A 23,662-nucleotide genomic window follows, 5' to 3' on the forward strand; every position below is an offset into this window, starting at 1 on the left:
ATGGGAACGCTATCTGGTCCAGCTGACACTAAGATAGTGCTGGAGTGACATATTCACACACGGGGTGATCTACAGGTCAGGGAGGGTATGAGCAAAATTTCTATATGCATCGAACATTTTCTGATGGAAGAGGAGCCCAATAAGAGATGCTACGCGGGTGAGGTTTCCTCTCCATCCAAAATAATAATAATAATAATTTGATAAAACATAAAGTGAAAGGCATTTTGCATTTATTTATTTATTTATTTATTTTGTGGCGGATGTATTAAATCGTTTCGGTAAAGACGTTTCCGCTGAGAGAGCTGAGAAGAAATCCAAGAAAATAGGGCCTGAATTTTCATATAATATTTTAAAAAAATCATCCCTTTTCTTGCCTATATTGAGATATAGGGGTGATTTTTTTAAAAAAATATTATATAAAAATTTTCTAAAGATGACTCACTCACGAGATTGGTCGAGGGGCGATGGCAGGGTGGTTCTATATACACCCCCCCTATTGCTCAGGACACCCCCCAAAAATTAAAAAAAAATTAAATACTCTCTACACCCCCCCATTTGCTAAGGACACCCCTAAAAAATTAAAAATTCCTAAATTACCCCCCACCCTCCCCACCCCCTCACCTAAATTGCTCTCTACACCCCCCAAACCCCCCCCACCCCGCTCTTCCCCTCCAAAACACCTCGCCAACGCCCAAAACCCCCCCCCCCCCCCCGTTCCCCCTTCTCCCTCTCGTCGCCGGCATTCTCCCGATCTCCGACCACCTCGCCGGCTTCTCCCGGAACCACCTCGCCGGCTTCTTCCGAAATTTTTTTTTTCACGGTTCGTGCTCCGTTCGGCACTGGACCGCCGAACAAAAAGCTTCTGTTCGGCTGAACAGTGCCGGACAGAAGCCTTCTGTTCGGCACTGTGCAGCCGAACAGATCTGTCCGGTTGAGGGTTGCCGAACAGAAGGCTTCTGTCCGGCACTGTTCAGCCGAACAGAAGCCTTTTGTTCGGCGGTCCAGTGCCGAACGGAGCACGAACCGTGAAAAAAAAAAAATTTCGGGAGAAGCCGGCGAGGTGGTTCCGGGAGAAGCCGGCGAGGTGGTCGGAGATCGGGAGAATGCCGGCGACGAGAGGGAGAAGGGGGAACGGGGGAGGAGGGGTTTAAGGGGGGTTTGAGGGGTGTTTTTTTTTTCTCTTTTCAAAACGAAACGGAGGAGGAGGAAGGGGGGTGTATGAGAAAATTTCAAGGGCAATATGGTAATTACACTAAAGGTTAGTTTGGGTATTTTCTTTTTGGTTTTTGGGGGGGGTGTCCTGAGCAATAGGGGGGGTGTATATAGAACTACCCGCGATGGCATTGTCACGATCGTCCGCCATACAATTATATAGACAATTTTACCCCTCCGCTATGATCACGCGACAACTGTTATCATCCACTCCTCAATATGGCCAGTGTTGCAGAAAAAAAAAATAAAATAGGAAAAAAAAGAAAAAAATAAATTTTTTGTTATTTTTTTATGTTCGATATATATTAGATTTATATATATTTATGACCTATATAAAAAAATAATATAGACGGATACGCTGACAAAAAAAGATATTATAGATGATACAGATTGCCATATAATTCCTAAAATTATTCTAGCAACTTCATGTTAACAAAAAAAATAATATAGATTGATATAGAATTATACTAATAAAAAAAATTATGAGTAATGCAGGCTGTTACATGATTTTTAAAAGTCATACTAACAATTCAAAAAAATGATAACAAATGTTGATTTTCAAAGTTAAAAAACAACATGCCCCCTCCACCCAGGACCACCCTTCATCTCTTTTCTCCCTCTTTGCCTTTTTGAATACATGGAGCAGCCACTAAAGGAGCCGGCGACAAGGATGCAGGCTCCAATGATGAAACTCATGGTGGTGGAAGCTATCATCTCCAATGATGTAACTCATAGCTTAAGCTCTATCTCCTCGATGATTTTAGGACCCGGCTCCTAGAAAGATTTTCTTTTATATAACTTGACAAATTCTTAAAAAACTACAAAAAGTATTTTATATGCTATCCGAAAGACTTATATTTTAAATGAATGTACCTATTCATGTTCTTATTCAAACTCTTTTGATTTCTTAATTTAATAGTTAGTTTACTAGCACAATGGATTGAGATAGGAGGAATTGATTTTGATACTAAGAAAATTTCAAATAAAAGACTTTTGATCTACTCTGCTTTAGCGCAAATCGTACCAAGGACAATTTGTCCTATTTCTATAGTGTTTTTAAAAAATATGGTTTGCTTAGAAAATCCACAAGCAAAAATAGTACCATCAAGATAATCAGCCGTAAATTTGATATTAAGAGAATATTACCTAAATTGCATCATTATATCCCTTAACCACTTTAGGATATTTAGTATAGAGTAAAGAATAGTTTAGGTTTCTCTTAAGATATCTAACAACTTCACCCTAGTGAGGCTGATTGGGATTCACGGTATACTTGCCCAATCTTCTTATAGCGTATCTAAAAGCAAGCCTATTTCTTATAATATATAACCGCTATTTTTAATCATAAATAGTTGATGATAACATGACCAACATATTTTTACATGCACGCCAATACACACGCAAAACACACGTGCATGCCCAGACAGAGAGAATTGGACATTATCATTAATTCGTTAACAAAAGATTTAACAATTTAAAGCCAATGTTGGATAGTTCCAAACTATTATATCAATTTGATAAAAAGTAGATGATTATAATGACATAAGAACAATATATGACTTCATTATTAAAACATGATGATTTTCAATCTACATGATTTAATATGTATTGCATGTATAAATCATGATCAGTAAATTAAATATTTGATTTAAATGACTTAATACTTTAAAAATGATTGCCAAAATAGGCATAGCTTACTTTTGCACCCACAAGATACATAGATCAGAAATTTTTTAAAATTGTATGTTTTATTTCTAAATGTTTTACAAATATAAACTATAAATGGATCCTTGTTTTATTCCATAATTAATTTTTGAATCATTCAATCTTTTACTAAATATCTAGCATAATCCAGATCAGATGTGTATGTATCCTTGAATGTCCAACTTTCTTTATTTTTTCAATAAAACCTTCTTTAATTTAGGAATATATATATATATATATATATATATATATATATATATATATAAACTGTATAATTTTGACCTAAGAATTTTCATTTAAATCCCAAGAAACAATGTTTGGAATCTCTCAAGACTTTTCTGCAAGAATCAAAGAGAAATCAAAATCTTTATAATTTCACAAAATTTCTCAATAAATGCCTAGAATTTTAAATAAGATTCCAACATGGTTGATCAAAAATACCGCCGAACCATTCATTTGTTGCCCTGAACCTAAATGATATGCAATGCCATACAAATACCGAGATTGCAGAAAGGGATTTCTACAATCTATCAAAATCTCACAATAAAAGCTTAGAATTTTAAATAAGATTCCAACATGGTTGATAAAAATATCACCGAATTACATTCATTTGTTGTCCTGAACCAAAATGACATGCAAGGTCCCGTAAATATTGAGATGGGAGAATCCCTTTATCTTTCTATTTCTCCACATACAAATCGAAACTAATATTTCCCATACTATAGGGTATGTGACTTAAACACCCTTAAAAATTTTTTCCAAGTCCAGAGTCAACAACAAAGATTCAGATATGCCAAAAGAAAAGACGAGCCAGTTAAAAAGAATGAATATTGCACCGTCCACTTACTTGTCCAAGTAAATACAACTTCACATGGGAAGTGCATATCTTCAAAGTTCTCATTCATATCACCATTCATACATTGCTCCTTCTACACAGCGTTTTTTTGAAAGTGCTACACAAAAGAAAGTGCTACAATTTATATTTAATCCAAATAAGATCGATTTAAATTTTAAGCATTCTTCCCATTGGTAAAAGATTCAAATTACAAGAATTAAAAAATCTAATTCCATTCTTAAACAGCAATGCAAATTTACAAGGGAACCAAACTGATACCTCAACCTTCCTGTCTCCAGAGTGATGGGAGAGGGATGGAAGGTCCAACACAAGGATATATGGAACGAACAGGGTTACAAAAACTCAGATACTGAACAGTATAACAAAACAGGAAACTCATTTCTTTTAAATTTGATTTGGCTATGAACAGTTAGCTGGTGAAATGCTTTTCACTATCTATGTCGAGATTGAGATTGATCTGGAGAAGAAATGCTGGAATGAGGAGACTGTTCAAGGCTTTCAGACACCTCTAACTGTGTTGGCAACAGGTTGAGAAAGCTCCCTTGGGCAGGCTGATTCCGAGTAGCTGTTGTATCTGACTCTGAGCAAACCACATGCATTCAGCAAGGGATCCCATGATGAAAGAAAATATTAGGTAACCAGAATTACAATGGGGATCGTTACCAAACAACGTTTTGATGGTTGGCCTCTTCAGCTTGTTGCTCTTTTTCTTTAACTCAGCTGTACATTAAAATGATTAAAATTAGATTATTAGAGAATTAATTAAATATAGCAACTTAAAGATGTTATGAGATCATCTTAGAGTATCCTAGCATCATCACATATTCATGGAAAGAGAGAGAGAGAGAGAGGACAACCAATGCCTGGAACTTGATGATCATTCACAATTTCAAAGTTTTTGTAAGTATAGCCCACAAAGTTCGCATCTTTGGACGAGAGCATCTGTAAGGGAAGAGAGAAATATTTACTTCAGTATAACCAACCAAACAAGCTTAATAACACTAAGATATTCTCTAATCAGACTATGCCAACCTACATCATATGTTGTCGATATATATATATATATATATATATATATATATATATATAACAGATTCTAAATTCTAAAAATCAAATTATAAACACAAAAGCCTAACAACTAAATCAGGTTATCTATTTTTCGCAGCAATAATATCCCTAACTGATCCTCACCATTTTGTTCCTAATGGCACCTTGACTAGGGAATGTGACACCCTTCTACATTGCCTGTTAAATATTGCTATTACTTCTCTTCAGAATACAGAATGTAAATAACATGAGAAGGTGGAAGATTTAACTGTGGGCTTTTTATTCAATTTGGTTTTTATTTTGATTTTCCATGTTCCTTGTTATTGTTAGATGTTCATTCACATTAATAAGCACATAACTCTAAATAAATCTCTTTTAGATCTCTTTATTTTCATATAAACTTATTATTGTTGTTTGATACTCAAAATGCACTGCACGTGACTACAAACTATTATTTTCAAAATAGCAAGATGACAAATTAACCCCTTCAAAAATTTCTTCCTCATGGCTCTTGTTACATGTTATAATATGCTTCTAAGACTTCACTATCTTTATTGTATCCAACTATATTAATGTAAGGATATTTATGATATGCTTCAAACCAAGGCATGTGAAAACATATATTTCAGTTTTACAAGGGTATAGACAACAGTGATGAAATAAGAGGACCTCAATTATAAGATCACTCTATAACCCAGGATCTAACATATCCAGCATGCCCTTAAAAACCTAACAAACTCTCACCATCATATTTAAAATTAAGGAATATAGGCCATCATCCATAACCGAACCCAAACCCATTCTGGACAGAGAAGTAAATCCATGTGACAAGTACTAGTTATTCCATGTGGGGGAAATGAAAGTAGGGATTGCATACAAAATGAATTAGGAGGAGGGAAGACTACATGATGAACAAAGAAGAAAGGACATACAGAACGATGGAGCAAACAAAATAAACAAGGCACCACCAACAGCTTATTCAAAAACCATACCATGCATCAAAAAACTTCACACTGACATAGCTTCTCATTCACCTCCATGCTAGATTATTTTTTAACTTCTGTTAAATAGAAAACTTCAAAACTTACTCTGCCCTGGAGGTTTCTTAAGAAGATCTTTATATTAGTGCCTTGTAGGATGTTAAAAGAACCAATAATTCACCAAAAAACTCTCCTTCCCAATTGTGGTCTACCTCCATAACACAATGCCAGATTGTCACAAAATTAAAAAAGGTCAGTGTGGCACCAAATTCCATGTACCAAAGGGAAGACTTCCTTCACCAATTTGTAACTATTTGCTGCGTATAAAGTGCCAACTTTAAGGAAGGGAACCACATTCTCACCTTTCTATGTGCTACGGGCAGACAACAAAAGTCGCTTTAGCCCTCCGAAACATAAAGTACAAAAGACAAGCAGAACAACCATACATAGTAGTACTTATAAATTTGGTTGTAACATATTAACATTCTTGGAAGCATGATCCATTTTCTAAGCTTTGAAAATTGGTAATTAAACTCTAATATTTTCTACCATGATCTTAGAGATGATACCAAATTTGCCACAGTCCAGCTGACATCAATAGTTGGAAGTTGCAATTAGCAAGTTTAATTACTATAATAAACCTCCCAAACACATGTATCTCTGCAAACAGGGAGCCGGAGCCGCATGGCCCACCTATCTGCATCAGCATAAGCTGATAAAATGTCCAAAGTAAACATTTGGTAGGCAGAGCTCATCTTGGCTTTTCTTTGATGGGTAAAGTTTGAATGATCGATCATTCTAACCAAAGCTCAACCCCAAATTTTTCACACCACTACATAGTCAAATTCATATAGAAATGACTATCATATGATACTAGAACGTCAAATCAAGTTTCAACAAGGTTAAAGTCAAATCAAGTTTCAACAAGGTTAAACTCACACTAACTCGTTTGATCACATGTAGTCAAAAGCATAAGTTCAAAACTCAAAAACTCCGCCAATAGGTTCAAATACTAAGTTCAAGCCAAACTCACATTAACACAAGCTTGCAAGTTAGCCTTGCCATAAAGGATCCGATATCCTAATATGATTTATGTTATCAACTGAAGATCTTTATATCCAAGCCAGTAAGCCTACCATCTGTCAAATGAAAGTCCGCCAATATAGGTACAATATTCCACATGGAACTCCAGAATACACATAACTGTTAATCTCTACCATTTTCAAAATTTTTGCAACAGCCATGTGATGAAATCCATATCATGGTTCAAACATCTAAGAAGATGATGGAAATCCAACGGGCTGAAAGGAAGGGATGTGAAAGATCTAAAAGAACTTACAAAGAAGAGGATCTAACCAATGCTGTATTATGATTGAGGGCATGATTCTGAATCAGATCAAACAGTGAAAGAAATTCAAGGATGAAAGATCTAAGAAGATGATGGAAGATCTAAAGGGCTGAAGGGAAGATCTGAAGGGCCATGTCGTTAAATCTTTATTATAGTTCAAGCATCTAAGAAGATGATGGAAGATCTAAAGAGATGAACGGAAGGGATGATCACAGACATAAAAGAACTTACAAACAAAGAGGATCTAACCAATATAACTATGCTTGAGGGCATGATTCTGAAGATGATTGAGGATGTAAGAAGATGATGGAAGATCTAAGGGGCTGAAGGGAAGGGATCATGGAAGATCTAAAAGAACTTATAAACAAAGATAGAGGATCTAACCAACACTATCATGATTGAGAGCATGATTCTGTATCAGATCAAACAGTGAAAGAAATACATGGATGAAAGATCAAAGAAGACATCGGAAGATCTAAAGGGCTGAAGGGAAGGGATGACAGAAGATCTAAAATAACTTATAAATAAAGATAGAAGATCTAACCAATATTATTATGATTGAGAGCATGATTCTGAATCAGATGAAACAGTGAAAGAAATACAAGGTAATGATTCAAAGTAGAATGGATTTAGTTTTATGATTTAAATATACAGACAAGAAAACGCAGTTTGATAAACAAGACAACTCAATAAAACAGCATATGATTTTAAAAATATAACCACCTATAAATCTTTCATGGATACTGATAAAAAGGACAAGAATTGTGCAATGACTTGTAAAACTCAATAACATGTTGTGTATAAGTCATCAGAACAAGCAAGGATACAGAAAATAAGTGCAACATACCTTTCTCCATGGGCCAGACTTTGATGAAGTTTGCATTGGTGCTGCAATCTGAACCATGATATTAACAAATTATTATTTTTTACAGGCAGAACAAATCAGAAGCTATGCTTCAAAATGCTGGTTTTATTTTTTGAATTAAATAAAAAAATTATGAGAAATATAAAAACAGAAGAGCCTTTTTTTTTCCAGCTTGGCCGAAAAACCAAATTAAACCACTGACATACTAAGTACAAACTGAGAGTTGTTACAACATTCAAAGATTATTAGGTCACTATTACTGATTTAAACACAATCATAGGAGCATTGCCGTGCCTTGCCAAAGACAAATAATAAGTCAGACAACTTGTGTTTCATTCCATAAATGATACTAACAAGACATATTACTGCATAAATTTTCCAGTTTCCACCATGGTGGAGGTTAAAAGAGACTGAACATGAGGTAACTCTTAGCGGCAGAAAAGAATAGAGGAACAGAAGGGATAGTTGAAAAGCATGGCAAATGAAATTAAAAGGCAAAAGCAAAGAATGCATGCACAGAAAGAAATTGATTTCTACTCAAGGTAACAGAGAAAAAAGACTAGTCTCAAGAATATAGTAGGCTGAGCATCCCAGACAAAAGAAAAATGTTGGTACTTGAGATGCAGTGCATCAAGAGTTTAATCATGAGTTTATGCACGTGATTTTTATTGCATGAGGATGCTTAGACTTTGTGCTTAAGAAAATAGATGAATCAGCCAACATGAAGAATGGCTTGCCTCCTCAAACTTCTCAAAGTTCTGAGTGTCCAATTCATCTTTAACCTCAGGTATGAAAGCAGCTTTCATCTGATACAGTTTGTCCCACTGGATGCCTTTAAACCATGGATGTGCCTGAAGTGGACCATTATCCTGGTATTAACCTTCAAACAGACAGTAAAGAAAACCAACAGGAATTAGATATCTTGATAAGTGCAAACCTTTATTTCATGGGCCCCTTTGGTTCCAAGCCTTTGCTCTACATTGCACAGGAGTCTGCAGATGAGATCTTTAGCTTCAGGTGAAAGCTTTGCCTCGTCAGGGAATTTTAAGTAATTTCTCCAATTTACAATCTGCAAGACACAAAGTAATTAAGTTAGGATAACAAACTAGAGTTCGGATACCTATGGAACCAACTACTGCAGAAGATTAAGATTATAATCAAGACATACTTCAGACATGAGGACCCAGCATAAAGTCTAAATCAATTGCCACAGATTTTAGAACAAGGGATTTCTAATTTTCTGGACAATTATCATTGGTCATATAAATTTTCAACCACCAAACCGACTAAAGCATTCTTATCTTATGCACAATATATGCATGCTACTGTAAGCACAGTGTTCATTTTTAAGATCCTCAGTAGCAACAAAATTCCATCACTGGTATTCCTTACATCAATTTGATATCGCTTCTCTAAGCTTTTTAAAAAGTATTACCAATCTAAAGGTACCTTACATTTCAGGACTCTTTCCTAATAAAAGTATTGATTTCAGAGTAGAAAATGGAATGCCCAAGAAATCAGTGATTTTCAGAATATTCACCATCAGAGGGATTTCATTTCTCCAGAGGTATAATTTCAAGTTAAGCACTGAAGCAATACGAAGTAGAGCCATCATATATACCACATGACAATGCTGGTATCTCATAGGAATGATGGATTCATGTAACTGTGAGAACAAAAGAAAGCTTCTAAAAGGGATCCACTTGGCATAGAGATGCTCAGCATCATTAATTGCTTCTGAATAAGGCATTCTTGCGGGTGCAAAAAGGGTGAAAATCTGAACTAAATATGAAAGAGTACAAAACTATGAACAAGCAAACTGAAGATGTACCAGCTGTTAAATCAACAAAATTAAGTAAACTAAATCACAGAAGAGATAGATAAAGCTCAAACTGAATGTCATTTTGTATTTCCTGAGATACCTTTTAAGAGCCTGTTTGGAAAAATCTGGTGAGAAAGGCCGGCGAGAAAGTGCAGACATTTTATTTTCTTTCTTTTTTTTTGGAAGAGGGGGGGGGGGGAGTTGGAGATGGCAAGTACTGGGGGCCATGGGGCCCGATCGGGACCCCATGCTCTCCATCTCCCTTTCCGGCTTCCTCCCTTCCTTTCCCCCTGCCATCTCTCTCTCTCTCTCTCTCTCTCCAGCCTATCCAGCTAGATCCTGCAGGATTTTCCTAAAACGGCCCTAAGTAGGAATAGAAAATGACAAGTACTTTTCTTATATCCGATGGATATAAGAAATGGCTTTTCAGTGGTAAACTCCACTGAAGAAATAGATTTCCTCTTATATCGTATGGAGATCAGAGAAATTATTTCCCGTGAAGCGGCAAATGAGCCCTATGTTAAGACTCTGGAAGCACTCTTCTACCTTAGGAAGGATCTCTACGGTCAAGGGAGCTCTCCTATTTTTCAAACTTTCCATAGATATATAGAGTTTTGTTAGCTTGTCATGGATTTTACTATTATTGGATTTCTTGCAGACACTTTTTTTTCAATATCTTCCTTGGAGTTCGGGTGGATGGAGCTTCTAGATACTGAAGAAATGCTAAGCTAAAGGATCTCTTGCATTAAGGCGGTTTCTCTCCTATGAGTTTCTCATACATGAGAAAGTAGGAAAAGCAGGATGAGATTATTTATAGAATACCAGAGGAGAATGTACAGATATCCTTATCCAGCGGGTCAGATATGCCATGTGTTAAAATTGGAGTTTTATAATAACAGTGGGTTCTTTGGCATTTTTAGTTGTTTGATAAAGATAAAGTGATCGCTGTTTTAAAATCCAGCCTTGGCAGCCAAGGCAGCCTGCCTAGGAGCCAAGCTTAACATTCTGCATCATTTTTTAGTGCAAACATTAAGATTGATTTAGAAGTTAGTACTGGACATTTCCAAGTTAATAATTGTCATTGACTTGCTAAGCTTATTTGACATGGTGCATTTCATTTGTTGTATTATAATTTTTCAGGGTTTTTCCTGATATTTGTTTGTTCTTACAGTTCATTGCTTTCAAATCACCTTGAAATCCAAGTGCTTACCTAGCACCTAGGTGCTCTGCAGCCACCAGGCCACCCACCTGTTGATTAAAGTCTTTGAAATAATGGCTGTGATTAGTTTGTTTTAGCTTAGAAGATCGAGAACTGATGGTGAGAGTTACTTAAACTAGGTAGAGGGAAATGTGAGGGAACGGATGAATAGTATGTTTGTAGGATTAGGTGCTAAAGGTTGGTGCAGGCAATTGTCATCCAAGCTAGGGAAAGTTGCCGTGCCATTGTAGCATGAAAGGGGACAGGGTGCTAATGGGGATTTTTTTACTCCTAGAATTAAGTGTAAAACTTCAGAAAAAGAATACGGGTGCAGAATTGGGGTATGAGTAAAGGTGAACAATCAGGGCGAAGCATAGTGATTACGGTACGCTATCCATTAAACAAAAGTGGGTTGTAGATGGTTTTCAAATGTGTGGTTAAAGAACATGAATGGAAGACACTTTAAATATGTCAGCCTTTTACACAAGAGGGTGGATATCTTTTTCATTAAATTGACAGATATAGAAGTCAAATACAAAATTGAATTGCTATACCAAGAACAAATAAGGAGGCCCTGAATTTATAAGTGATTTAAGGTAGTTCTATGGTTAACAATAGGCATCTTAGTTAAATGCGAAATGGTAGTCCCGGTTCCATTTTCAAGTCAAACAAGGAATTTGTCATAAGAAATGATGGGAGGCCATGTCTATATGGACATGAGAGGCAATTTTAATGTTGACAATGTATTTTTGAAAAAAGATTCACAAGCCTAAATTTGTAACATAAAAAATGCAAGTGCTCTGAAAGAAATTTCGTAGATTTTCATTTGAAGATCTATTTTCAGATAGGGAAGCTAATAGAGAATTGATGTCATGGTCTGGAAGTACTAGAACGATAACAACAGTGGTCCCCTCATGGAAATACACCATGATAAAAGTTCCACCGTAAAAAATAATAAATTCAGAAAAATTTTAAAGCAATTAGTAAACTTGACTTGCATACCTTTTTGCAGGTTGACATTGGATTTTCAGAATAGAATGGTGGGTAACCCACAAGCATCTCGTACATAATTGCTCCAAGTGACCACCTGATAGATATATGCATGATCAGGAAACTGGTAGAAAGTTCAAGAATAGAACAAAATAGAAAAACTGACCAGTCGCACTCCATTCCATATCCTTTTTTCAATAAAACTTCTGGAGCAATGTAATCAGGGGTACCAACAGTTGAATAAGCCTGTAATAACAAAAGAACATATTAACAAATGTTAGAACTGCAGCTAATACCCACCTGCACTTGACAAAAAAAAAAGAATGAGCATAAGTGCTAGCATAAACATAAAAATGGAGTTGTCACTTGTCAGTATATCCCATCCGTACATGTACATAATTCCATCAACTATAATATCCAGACGTGGAACACAGGAACATGTCGGCTAGTAGAAGAACCTGTAGACTACGTTTTTCAAAGTAATGTTTGAACATAAAATTGGACAAAAAACATCTTTCAAGCACAAGAAAAGTACACTTATGGTTCTCTTACTAGAAGGCCTACCAACTTGACGGAAGAGTGAAATGGGCCTCAAGTTTGTGCCAGTTAACTAATAAGTAGTGCCATAAGAAGAGTATTTACTGAAACAATCCAAAAACAGATAGGGTAAGGCTTTCCTGGCTATGCTTATCACAGACTCCTTTAAAAGTACTTCCACATAACCTTTCCTTCGTAACGTTTTTTGCTTTACTCACAGAAATGGGTCATATGCAGCAAGCCATATTTGCAGGGGTACATATGCAAAAAGCCCTAATGAAAAATATATCCAAATTTTAGCATTAGATATATTACAAGTACAACTAAACCATTACAATCTACATGTAGAATAGCTAAAAATGAAGTAATTTAATAAATGACTTACCAACAATCGCCTATTTTTCTGCCAATGCAATAACTGTTCCTGCTGTGTACGCCTAGGTGCAGGGGAGGTGCTCATCTGCTTATTGCTATCTAATGGAGGCTTGATATTTCTTCCCGTTGCATAATCAGGCTCATTCAGGTTTGGAAAACTACTGCTATCAAGAGGTTTGCACAACCCAAAATCTGAAAGCTTCATATGACCATTTCGGTCTAACAATAAATTGTCTGGCTTTATATCCCTGGAAAGATGGACAGTAATTTTCTACTTTTACAACTTAAAAAGGTTGCAAACAAATGATACAGAATTGCGAAAAGAATACCTATGAATATAGTTGTGTTTGTGAATAGACTCAATTGCCAAAACCGTCTCTGCAACATAAAACCTGGCCTCATCTTCCGTCAGTGTGTCCTTACGCATAAGTAAAGTCATCATGTCTCCACCAGGAAGATACTCCATGATAAGATACAAAAACTCTTCATCTTGGAAAGAGCAGTAGAGCTTGACAATGTAAGCACTGTCAACCTCCGCAAGAAGATTTCTTTCAGCTTTCACATGCTCCACCTTAAAAATGAGCACAGGGAGGTCACTAGATTATCAAGGTAATTGACAAAAAAGGAAAGGTTGACCTGTTAATGATACCTGGCCCCTCCGAAGCATTTCAGATTTTTTAAGCTTTTTCATTGCATAAACATTACCAGTGGTCTTCTCTCTACAAAGTCTCACCTGCATCATTGCATCAAAACCTACTAAGAATTTGCATCAGGTCAATAGTTTTTTTTTTTTTTTTTGGTTTTTTTTGGGGGGGGGGGGGGGGAGGGGGGGGAGTTACCTATGGAGGGGAAGAAATTTCACTTAGCAATCTCTAATTTTTCTGATTCATTAAAAAATAGACAAACTCAAGCCCCTGATGTACAATCTATGTGAATTAATCGTTCAATTTGCTAACCAAATGGGCTCTTTAAAAGTGTACAACATTAGAAACCGAAAAGGCAAAATAACTTGCATAATTCAAGATGAGGCTCATAATTATAAATTGATGGTAGGAAGAATTGTTGTTCATATCTATGGAGGATTGTAATAAATAGAAATCACATTAATAGGCTATCTTCCCATAACTATATGCCACCCAATAGATCTATTTAAATATATCACTTCCCTATGTTTTAAAAGGAAGCTACGATATGCAGGGGTCAAGGGACCACATAGCGCATATGCCTTATGCAGGCCACAAATGCAAGTACCTATGTGGTTAGTATCTTAAATGTTGAAAATAAACAAAGTATATTATATACAATAATAATAGAAATATTTTTATAAATAATAGAAATATTTAATAACAATAACATCTAACAACTAGTACTGAACAATAAATATAGCCATATGTGTCATAAATAATAGCAATATTAACAACAATAACATCTAGCAACATGGTATCTCGTACCGTACCGAACCGGATGGTACCGGTACCGGTACATATGGCGTACCAAGAGTATATGTAGCATACCGACTCTCGGTATGCCAAAAAATTTCCGTACCATACTGTACCGACACTATGCTAGTGTGGCACCGGTATAGGGACCGGTACCGATACGGCGAGCCTTGTCTAGCATTTAGAACTTATTACTTAATGCTTGGTTCTAATTAATAGCATAAAATAATAAAAACATTGACATTATTAATATACATGCGTATGGCCTGCTTGAAACCAACAGCCAACCCAACCATTAGCTTTTGAACCTACTGTAATCGCATGGGTTTGCATAAGAGTGGCCACAAATGTGGTTGTACAATGCTAAAAGGCCCATGTATGTACTTGCACAATGATGAGTAAACTGCATATACAGCTGCACAATGTTGAAACTAATGCATGTGTCCGCAGAATGCTAAGCAAACCATCTTTTCAACCCATAAGAGGTCCTACCACATACAATACCCATATATAGGGCATGTAGTTAGTCATAGGAATAAATACACTTATACACGTGCAGCTGCACATGTGGCCTTCCACATCACATTTTAAAAATGCATTGCTATGTAAAAATTTATGTAATAAAATAACAGGATCATAGGTCCCTACTTGTATTAATATGATGAACCAAATTCAACACACAAAGCTATTCTATAAGCAGGCAGAGGTTAGATCACCTTAGACTAAGACAAACCCAAGTTTTGATTTTGGGCTAATATCCAACTTAGATCAAATAAATGACCTTGGATCAGCATCTAGGAAAGGCTTTGAGGCTTGCCGTAGGAGACCAGAGCCTAAACCTCTCATGGTGGTGGCACCAACAACCATGCGCACATCAAATGGAAGCCACAAAGGCTTCCATGTTTCCAAAAAAAGGTCCAGACACATCACTTTTTGGTAAACATGAAATTGTTTCCTTTCCTTAGAGGGGAAATCATGCTTAATCCGATGGATTCTTTCTCTTCCTCTCCATTCTTTGAGGAATTTTTCACTTTTATCCAAGTTTCCATTCCTATAAACGCTCCCTCTTTTCTAGCATACACTCCTTTGGATTGCCTTTTTGCCCCTCAAAAGAAATATAAGAGGTGTACTATTCAACAATAAGAGTAAATTACCAGGAAAATTTTTTTTTAAAAAAAAACTTCTATCAAACCATCTATAGAATAATTCCTATTGTAATGTATATCTATCATCAAAATAAGGTACTCTCCCCTCCAAATCACAAGAACACCTCTCACTGAATAAGGAACAGGAAAAAAAATTGTCGCTTCCCCTCCACAGCCCCTTAAAAAATAAAAAAGCATTCCCTTTGCATGTAGCTCGGCTTCCATTGTGAGTCCTTTTTCAATTGAATCACAAATGTGTTGCTCAGCATTGAACATGCTGGATTCTCTCTTCTCTACTATTATAATGCCAATGCGAAAAGTTGGACTCCACCCAGAACCTTCGACTCTGCTTTGTAAAATATGTGCATGTCTGGTTTCTCATGGAGCCACTCCACTTTTGCCATGAGCATTTAAAATCTCCCATTGACTCCATCCATTAGACTCCTGAAATTCCATGGATCCATTCTTTTTCTTCTTTGAAAAATAGAATGATAAAGATTGGACCTCAATTTTAAAATCACCCATCTTATATCTGACATGTAAATGCACGTGCTTCGTACTAGTAAGTCATAACTGACAGAAAATTTCTATACTCAGAAAAAATAAGAGGGTATTCACAATCTAATTCCATTACATCAAGAAAGATGTAAACATCAGAACAGATGAGCAGTAAGTAAATAAAGAGATACCAGTAGAATAATTTTGCTGGCGGAGGGGTATAGGGCCATGTCAATATAAGCATTCATGACCACTCTATGAGATTAACAGTAACAAGAATCTACAAAATTGAAAAAGAATAGCAGTTTGAACAGAATTATAGTGTAATGTCCAGTACAGGGTAGTTACATTAAACGGTGGAGCTGGATCCACCATAGAATCTCAAATTCATGCCAGGTAAGTAATCTTACTATGAACAACAGAGACAATGCTTACCCAAAAAAAAAACGGAAAACGAAAGGAGAAACAGAGAAGACAGGAAGCTTTGGCAGATAAAAGGAACATACTGGTACAAATATAAAATTCTGATTTGTCAAGAGCGACAAGCAGTTTTAACTCAGACAATCAGAGAACTGATTCATATAGTATCACCTTTAAAGGTCTTTTCTAGAATATATTGTTAGAAGACACAGTAAACTATTGCATAACATCAAAATTGATATGCTTATATCAAGCTGTAATATGAGGGGAAGTAACCACAATAGCAGGAAGTGTGGGCAGATGGCAACCTCTCCAAATGCGCCCCTCCCAATAATGGTCAGCAGTGCAAAATCATCCACCCCCATCTTGTGCCTTTGAAGACGCATGTATTCAGTTTCCTTCTTCTCTAAATGCTTAAGGAGATTGTTCTGCTCCTCCTCAGAAACATCAGCATCAGCAAGCTTCCTCTCCAAAATCCAGCGTCTAAGATCATCACATTGAAAATCAAAGTTAAACTAAGACATCTTAGGCATTCAGTAGAAGGGTCTAAAATGAAAGTGCATGTTAAAAGAAACCAAATTGTTTTGGGTGAAAAAAAGGCTAGGGTTACGAAGATAAAAATGATGATGTCAATGAAACTCAGTGTAATCATCACTATTAGAAATAAAAGTAGAACATGCAAATCCACTACTACCAGAGAATCTTAGAAGATTCAAATAAAAACAATGAAATCATTTGGTGTAAATAACTTAAAAGAAATATATAAATCTTTAAAATGCACACAAAATGGAAACAATCAGTTCACAAACCATTTTTAACTAATTTATGAAAACAAAGAAGGTGTAAGTTTCACATACGCCATTAAATATTTTGGCAAGTAATTGAATACATATCTTGTTTTTTCCTAAAAGTGATCTATCTTCATTAGAGCTTGAAAACCACTTTGTTCAAGTGGCCTATATTTACCAATCCATTTATAATATAACGGTGATGTACAAAACCAAACAAATTATCACTGGAATCACCTTAGTAAGATCTCAATATACATCTACAAGGGGATAGAAAATGAAAGTAAAGAAAATAAATACAATTTGGGGGGAAATCTGGCTTCATTACCAAAAACAATAAAAATAATTGGTGAAGCAACTTAAATAAATGTATAAAATTTCAAAATGCACATAAAATGGAAAGGAGCACTTCACAAAACCACTTTTAACTAAATCATACAAACAAAGAAGGTGTAGGTTTCACATACTTCATTAAACATTTTGGCAAGTAATGGAATCTATATCTTTTTTTTCCTATAAGCGATCTATCTTCATTAGAGCTTGAAAACCACTTTGTTCAACCTATATTTACTGATCTATTTATAAGTTAATGGTGATGTACAAAAACAAACAAATTGTCACTAGAATAACCATAGTAAACCCTCAATATCCATCTACGAGAGGATAGAAAATGAAAGTAAAGAAAATAAATACAATTTAGGAGGGAAATCTAGCTTCATTGCCAAGAAGTCAATGATGGAGACTACTTTTTTAACTGGAAAACAAAGTACTTGTAGCAAAACAATTTTCTTGGGATAATCATGAAAATACACTAAGGATCAGATTTATGCCCTATCTGTTTTAACTTGCAGTAAGCAAACTAGCTGTTGATATTTGAAGGAGATACTTGGTACATAATGATAAGGCAAGGTCACGGTTTAATGCTGATTAGAACTACTAAATGACAGCTTTCAAGAATAAAGATAAAACAAGTCAGTAGAACAAAAGAAAGTGTATGAGTGCAATCTAAACGGAAATAAAGTAATATGAGGCATCAATAAAATAATAATCACAAGATACCACAATAAGATGACATTTATTTTCTTGGAGTTATTATACAGAATGAATGAGGATGTATCAAGTTAATGGAGAAGGAGACTTTTAAAACTATCATAGATAGGAAATATATATCACCCACTAAAAGGTGTCAAATCAGCTTGTGATGGATATCCAAGCTATCACAAGTTTACCCAGTCAGGTAGCTAAACTTAGAATTCTCAGACATCCTTTTCAGCCTAACCCCTTGACATCAAGTTGTTGCACTCAAAACCCACAAGCAGGCTCCCACACACATGCAAGATTTTTTGTACTGACTTCCATCACTAAGAACCTGTCTCTCTGACTCACTATCTCAACTTCCAACACACAGATAGAATCGAGCAACTATCTGCAAGCTCTGCAAAACTTCAAGTCTACACAAAGCATGCCTTCTCAACTCCCTTCAACATGTAAAAACTCATGTATTCTCTTGTAAAACATTCAAAAGTTTCATAGCAAGACATGGCATACTTTACATCTCTTCTCCTTTCTCTTTCCAACTGATTTGTTCTTCAAGCTACCACTCATTAAACACAATCCAAAAAACCAGAAAAATAGAATCCTTGCAAGCAATGCCCCTAGCACAGAAGGAAACTCCAATCCCTTCATAACTTCTTCTAGCACATAGTACAAATACCTCCTCAACTATGAGACCAACCTTGGTGCCAAAAATCCAGAAACATCGAACACCATGCAATTTGAGTTTAGGAAGCACATGCACGCACATGCACATGCACAAACAGCAAGGGCAGGAGAGAGTCTTCAGCAGAAAAGAAAATTTTTGTCAACAATCTAACAAGTATCCTCCAACTAACTGAGAAGCTCAATCGTAATTTGGAAGTCTATTATCATTTAGAAATTTCCAATTCTCTTCCTATCCAACAGCATCTACTCATTCTATCTAGCGGGATAGCATAAAGTTCCATATTCCCAGATTAATTGAGAGATGCAGGGAAAAGGCAGAAAGTTGCTTGTGGGGTATATTCATCGATGCATGTCTTTAACATTCACAAAAATGACTAACAGCAATAAATATTTTAGTCAACATATAATTGCTTATAATTATACTAAAAATCCTCACTCGCAAGTCAAATAAATAGCAACAATAATAAGCAAATCTCTAGTTGAAGCTCCCAAGAGATGGCCAAAACTACCATAAAAGCAAAAGGCAGCTAAAAGAAAAATTTATGTATAAAAATGTGGTTTAGGTCCACTACGAGGTGGAAACAAAGTTTTCGCTTTGGGCCTGCTTACCATACATGGTAGACTGTTGAGATTGGAAAGTGCCACCATGTTTAAGTGGCATATGGCAAAACCCGCTTCCAAATCTCAAAGTCCACCTTCTATGTCAGGGTGTTCCACAGTGGAGACTTAGTCTCCAATTTGTAACAGATATAAACACTTAGTCTCCAAGTTGTAACAGATATAAACAGCATTCTATGTATCGAAGATATCATGCATTGTTTGAAGGGTTTTAAATTTTTAAAAGAATGTTGTTGTCATCTCATAGATTTGACAGTTGTCTCAAATATTGTACTAAAAATCCCCTTGCAGGACACAAAATAAATAATAACAATAATAAGAAGAAAATCACAAGTCTAAAACTTCCATAAGAAGACCAAATCAACCTTTAATGCAAGAAGTAGTCAACACATAGAATATTCGGGAGATATTGGACAGTGTTTGAAGGTTTTAAATTCAAAAACATGATTTTGCCATCTTACATTTTTTCCTTGAACTTTTAAAACTGAGATTATTTTATAAGGTATTTGTTTGTTAAAAAACGAAGCTATAAAGTGGAAAGACATAAGATGGTATAAAGAGAAAACTAGATGTTGGAAGTATCTGATTTCATGATTAAAGCTTTCATGAAATTTCAATTCACAACCAAACAAATGGTGTTATAAAACCATTTATGTTTGATTTAAAAAAAAAAGAAATTTATAAATGTACTACATTGTAGTACCACATCCATGTTGATAGGATGCAACTATAGTTTTATGCCAAATGCCAACCTACTGCGACCCTCCTTTATCCAAACTTGGGAGTGGCTATGTACAAAGTATTATACATAGGTAGAATGGAGGAAAAGGACTCATATAGCCACCCCCAACTAGTTTGGGATTAAGGCTTAGTTGAATTGAGTTGAGTTGTGCTACATCCAAAGACACCCTGATACTCAGTAGAGAAAAGGACGATGGAATGTCACCCACCCTCCAACAATATGGCCAGCCTGCATCAAAGGAACTCATTGGGCCCAGTGCAGAAAGAGAACAATATGATTAACATAGAGATCAATCAAATAGGCGAAGAAATGTCATAATGCAAAATTGGATAATCAGTAATTTCAAGTACATCAGACTCCTCTCAAGGTTATTCCGTTTTTGTATATCATGTAATTCAGTATACCTCGGTACCAAACTATACACTATGAAGGAAAAGGAGAAAGAAAAAGGAAAGAAAGAAGAAGCAAAGTAAAAATTCACCTCTCTTTTCGATCTTGCAAGGATTTCATCTGCGTCTTGTAATGGTTCTCAATGTACTGCTTTGCAGCTGCAACCCTTTGTTTTGTAGCGTTTGAAGGCGCATCATCAACTGGAGGCTTCTGCAAATCTTTCCCACTGTCCATATCCTTCTTCTTTGTCGGTCCAAACTTTGACTTATCCCTAGGTTGGAATCTTTGGAACCAGCTTCTCGCAGAATCCATCTTAATCACAGCATTATCGTCACCAGACACAAAATTTCTTGTTTGCGACCAAAAAACTAACCTATACGGCTGAGAACAAGTAATCTGCGTTCAAATCAGCGTAAACAGTAGTCATACACCAACGAAACACACTTCAAGCTGCCCAAGTGTTCCATGCACAAAAAACAAAAACTCCAACATGATCTACTACCAGAAAACAGAGATCAACTCCAGAAATCGCATTTCTATGCAGGATCAAAATCTAAACCCTACATTTCACACTAAATTTCCCAGCAAACGTCACGTTTTTTGCGATATGCCAACAGAATTAACTCAACAGAACACTCTTACCAAGTTCCACAACAAGCAACAGCGAAATCTTGAACAAAAACCATAAAAAATCGCAACAATCGAAAAATTCCCCTCTTCCTAACCCAATAAAAGCCTAGAAACCCAGAAGATAGCCAAAAAAAACACCATAACCACGGAGATTTACCGCTATCCTGAAAGAAATTCGGCCACGAAAACACCCATACGGATCGTACAGACAGCAGAACAACAGAGATTAACCGTACCTGGATCGCAAAATTGTCGAAATTTAGGATTCTTTTTTAACTTTTTCTTCCCTCTATCTCTGTCGCCCAGTTGGTTCGAGCTCAAGCACCGTGCTTTTGACTCTCCCGAATCACGCTCTGGAGCGCTCTCTCCCCACCATCCCCCTAAAACGCGATCGAGAAAAGATAATCCAAATTATAATAATCCGCATACCCTTTAAAGCGAACTTATATTCTCACCCCTACTTTTATATCGTACGCCAAAGAAAAACTTTCCCGAGTGGGAGCCCTGGAGTACATCTATCGAAACAAAGAGTATAACTATTTTTATTCATGTGAAATTACCAAAACACCTTTAACTTTTAAGTTTGCAGTGGGAGAATCGGATCAAGCCGCTAACGGTACTCGAAACTTTTCTGAAGGCGGACGCTAATTCTTCTTGAATAACGCGGGGAACCCAAGGCTAATACCAAAATTTTCTCCTTCGAGGAAAAGAAGGCACGTAGCACGAGGGGATTTGCTCGCCTCACGAGTAGTTCGTGGCGGAAGCCAAATTTGGTTGTTCCAGGTGCACCGATGGGTGGAAAACTGTTTGGTGAAATTTTTGGGCCTCTGAGATCCTCTGCTTGGAATTTTGGATGCTGGAGGTAAGTACACCGGGAGTGGGCGGATCCAAAATGATAGGTCACGCAAGGGCAGTTTGGTAAATTTGTAGTCATCTAAAGCGTGGTGGCGAGTGAGCGGATTACAGCTGGGTGGCCGTTACAAGAGAATTCCCGCTCGGTGATAACAGAGGACGACGCTACTACGTTTCCCCAAGACGTTCCCCGGAACGGCTACAAGCCCGGCTTTTTAGCTCTATGCACGGTTTGATGCTTAATTTGGACCGGAAATGTCAAATTTTCCCCTCGACGGATCAGGAAAAAACCGTGGTCGGGCAGCCTTGTGGGGACGGCGGGGGGGAGACGAAGCATAAAAATATCTCGCGCGTTTGCTGCGTCCGCCATAGGAGGGCACGGCGACAGAACGGAGGAGGTGGGTATCTCGTGCAGGCGAACACGTGGCGGCGTGTCACTGGGCAAGCTGGAGTCGGCAATCATGGAGACACGTCGCGCCGTCCACGCCGGAAAAGCCGGCAATCCGGGTGGTCCCGACGCGTATCAGGTGCAAGGAAACATCTTGTCAGCCCCATCCTTTCACGTGCCCACCAATCGGACGGCCAATAATCCTCCACTTGGCAGGATGTCAAGCCCAATTTAACGTAAATCCCAGTGACAAAGTACAACGCGCCTCGATAACAATTAACAAGGGATGGATTAGGTTGATGGTACGATAAAGCGTAGACCCTTGGATCTGCATTAAGAGTCGTGCAAAATACTGTTTCATGCACGCAGACGGACCCTGATCCAGATCCAAGAATCTGCTCTGCATCGGATCATTTGATCGCATGATGAGTCTGAGACCCGACCCCGCTCCTACTTAGTATTAATTAAGTTTATCAAATATAATTCTAAAGTAGTTGGAAGAATAGTATTATGGTGGCCGATAAAGATTACAGTAATTAAAGCGTGCCACTTTGGTTAAAAAATAAAATAAAAATAATAATCTACATCTATATTTCAATTTATATCTATATCTATATCTGAAAGTAAATAGCAGAATTCTTTTGATCATTTTTATATAATTTGATTAAAATATTTTGAGTCAATTAAAATATTAAAGTACACTAGTCAGCAGCAATGAATTTTTCTCTATTTTATTTTAACTTAAATACTTATTTAACCCTAACGATAAAGAGTCTAATATAAGGATCCATTTCTTTGTTCTAACTTCTAAGCAATGGGATATTTGGGTTTACAAGGATGGCTACCCAACATACAACCTGATTTGCTGTATTCTAAGCTAAAGAATTTTTGCCTAGCCTACCTACATGCATGATTCAAATCAATCCATGAACTTCTTACTGCTTTGTTCCAATGAATATTTAGGTCAAATATATGATTGCGTGTAGCTCTTTGCTAGAACATAGACATCACATGGAGGGCATTTTTTTTGGTTTGAAAAATAGAGGGAACAAAACCTGTCAATTTCCATTGAAATAATATAAATGTCTTGTGTATT

At 36.6% G+C, this 23,662-nt stretch overlaps 1 protein-coding gene across 2 annotated transcripts; it reads right to left on the minus strand.

The window, feature by feature from the left end:
• Positions 1 to 3,918: 3,918 nt before the first annotated feature.
• On the minus strand, positions 3,919 to 21,832 carry LOC103705427 (uncharacterized). Of its 2 annotated transcripts, none has more exons than XM_088704068.2 (14): positions 21,563 to 21,832; positions 20,788 to 21,092; positions 16,745 to 16,919; positions 13,584 to 13,667; positions 13,264 to 13,505; positions 12,945 to 13,182; positions 12,189 to 12,268; positions 12,035 to 12,119; positions 8,950 to 9,081; positions 8,750 to 8,863; positions 7,995 to 8,042; positions 4,630 to 4,714; positions 4,436 to 4,492; positions 3,919 to 4,352 (listed from the first exon to the last, which is right to left on the minus strand). In XM_088704068.2, exons 2-14 carry the CDS (start codon positions 21,006 to 21,008, stop codon positions 4,204 to 4,206), a joined length of 1,710 nt encoding a protein of 569 aa, XP_088560194.1. In that variant the 5' UTR covers positions 21,009 to 21,092; positions 21,563 to 21,832; the 3' UTR covers positions 3,919 to 4,203. The 2 variants fall into 2 exon arrangements, with proteins under 2 accessions (XP_088560194.1, XP_088560195.1); XM_088704069.2 differs by having other exon boundaries at positions 21,484 to 21,681.
• Between the last annotated feature and the right edge of the window lie 1,830 nt (positions 21,833 to 23,662).

The sequence above is a fragment of the Phoenix dactylifera genome, chromosome 9, assembly GCF_051530095.1.
Source record: "Phoenix dactylifera cultivar Ajwa chromosome 9, Ajwa_hap1_PhDact_Kaust_v1.1, whole genome shotgun sequence".
NCBI classification, from domain to species: Eukaryota; Viridiplantae; Streptophyta; class Magnoliopsida; order Arecales; family Arecaceae; genus Phoenix; species Phoenix dactylifera.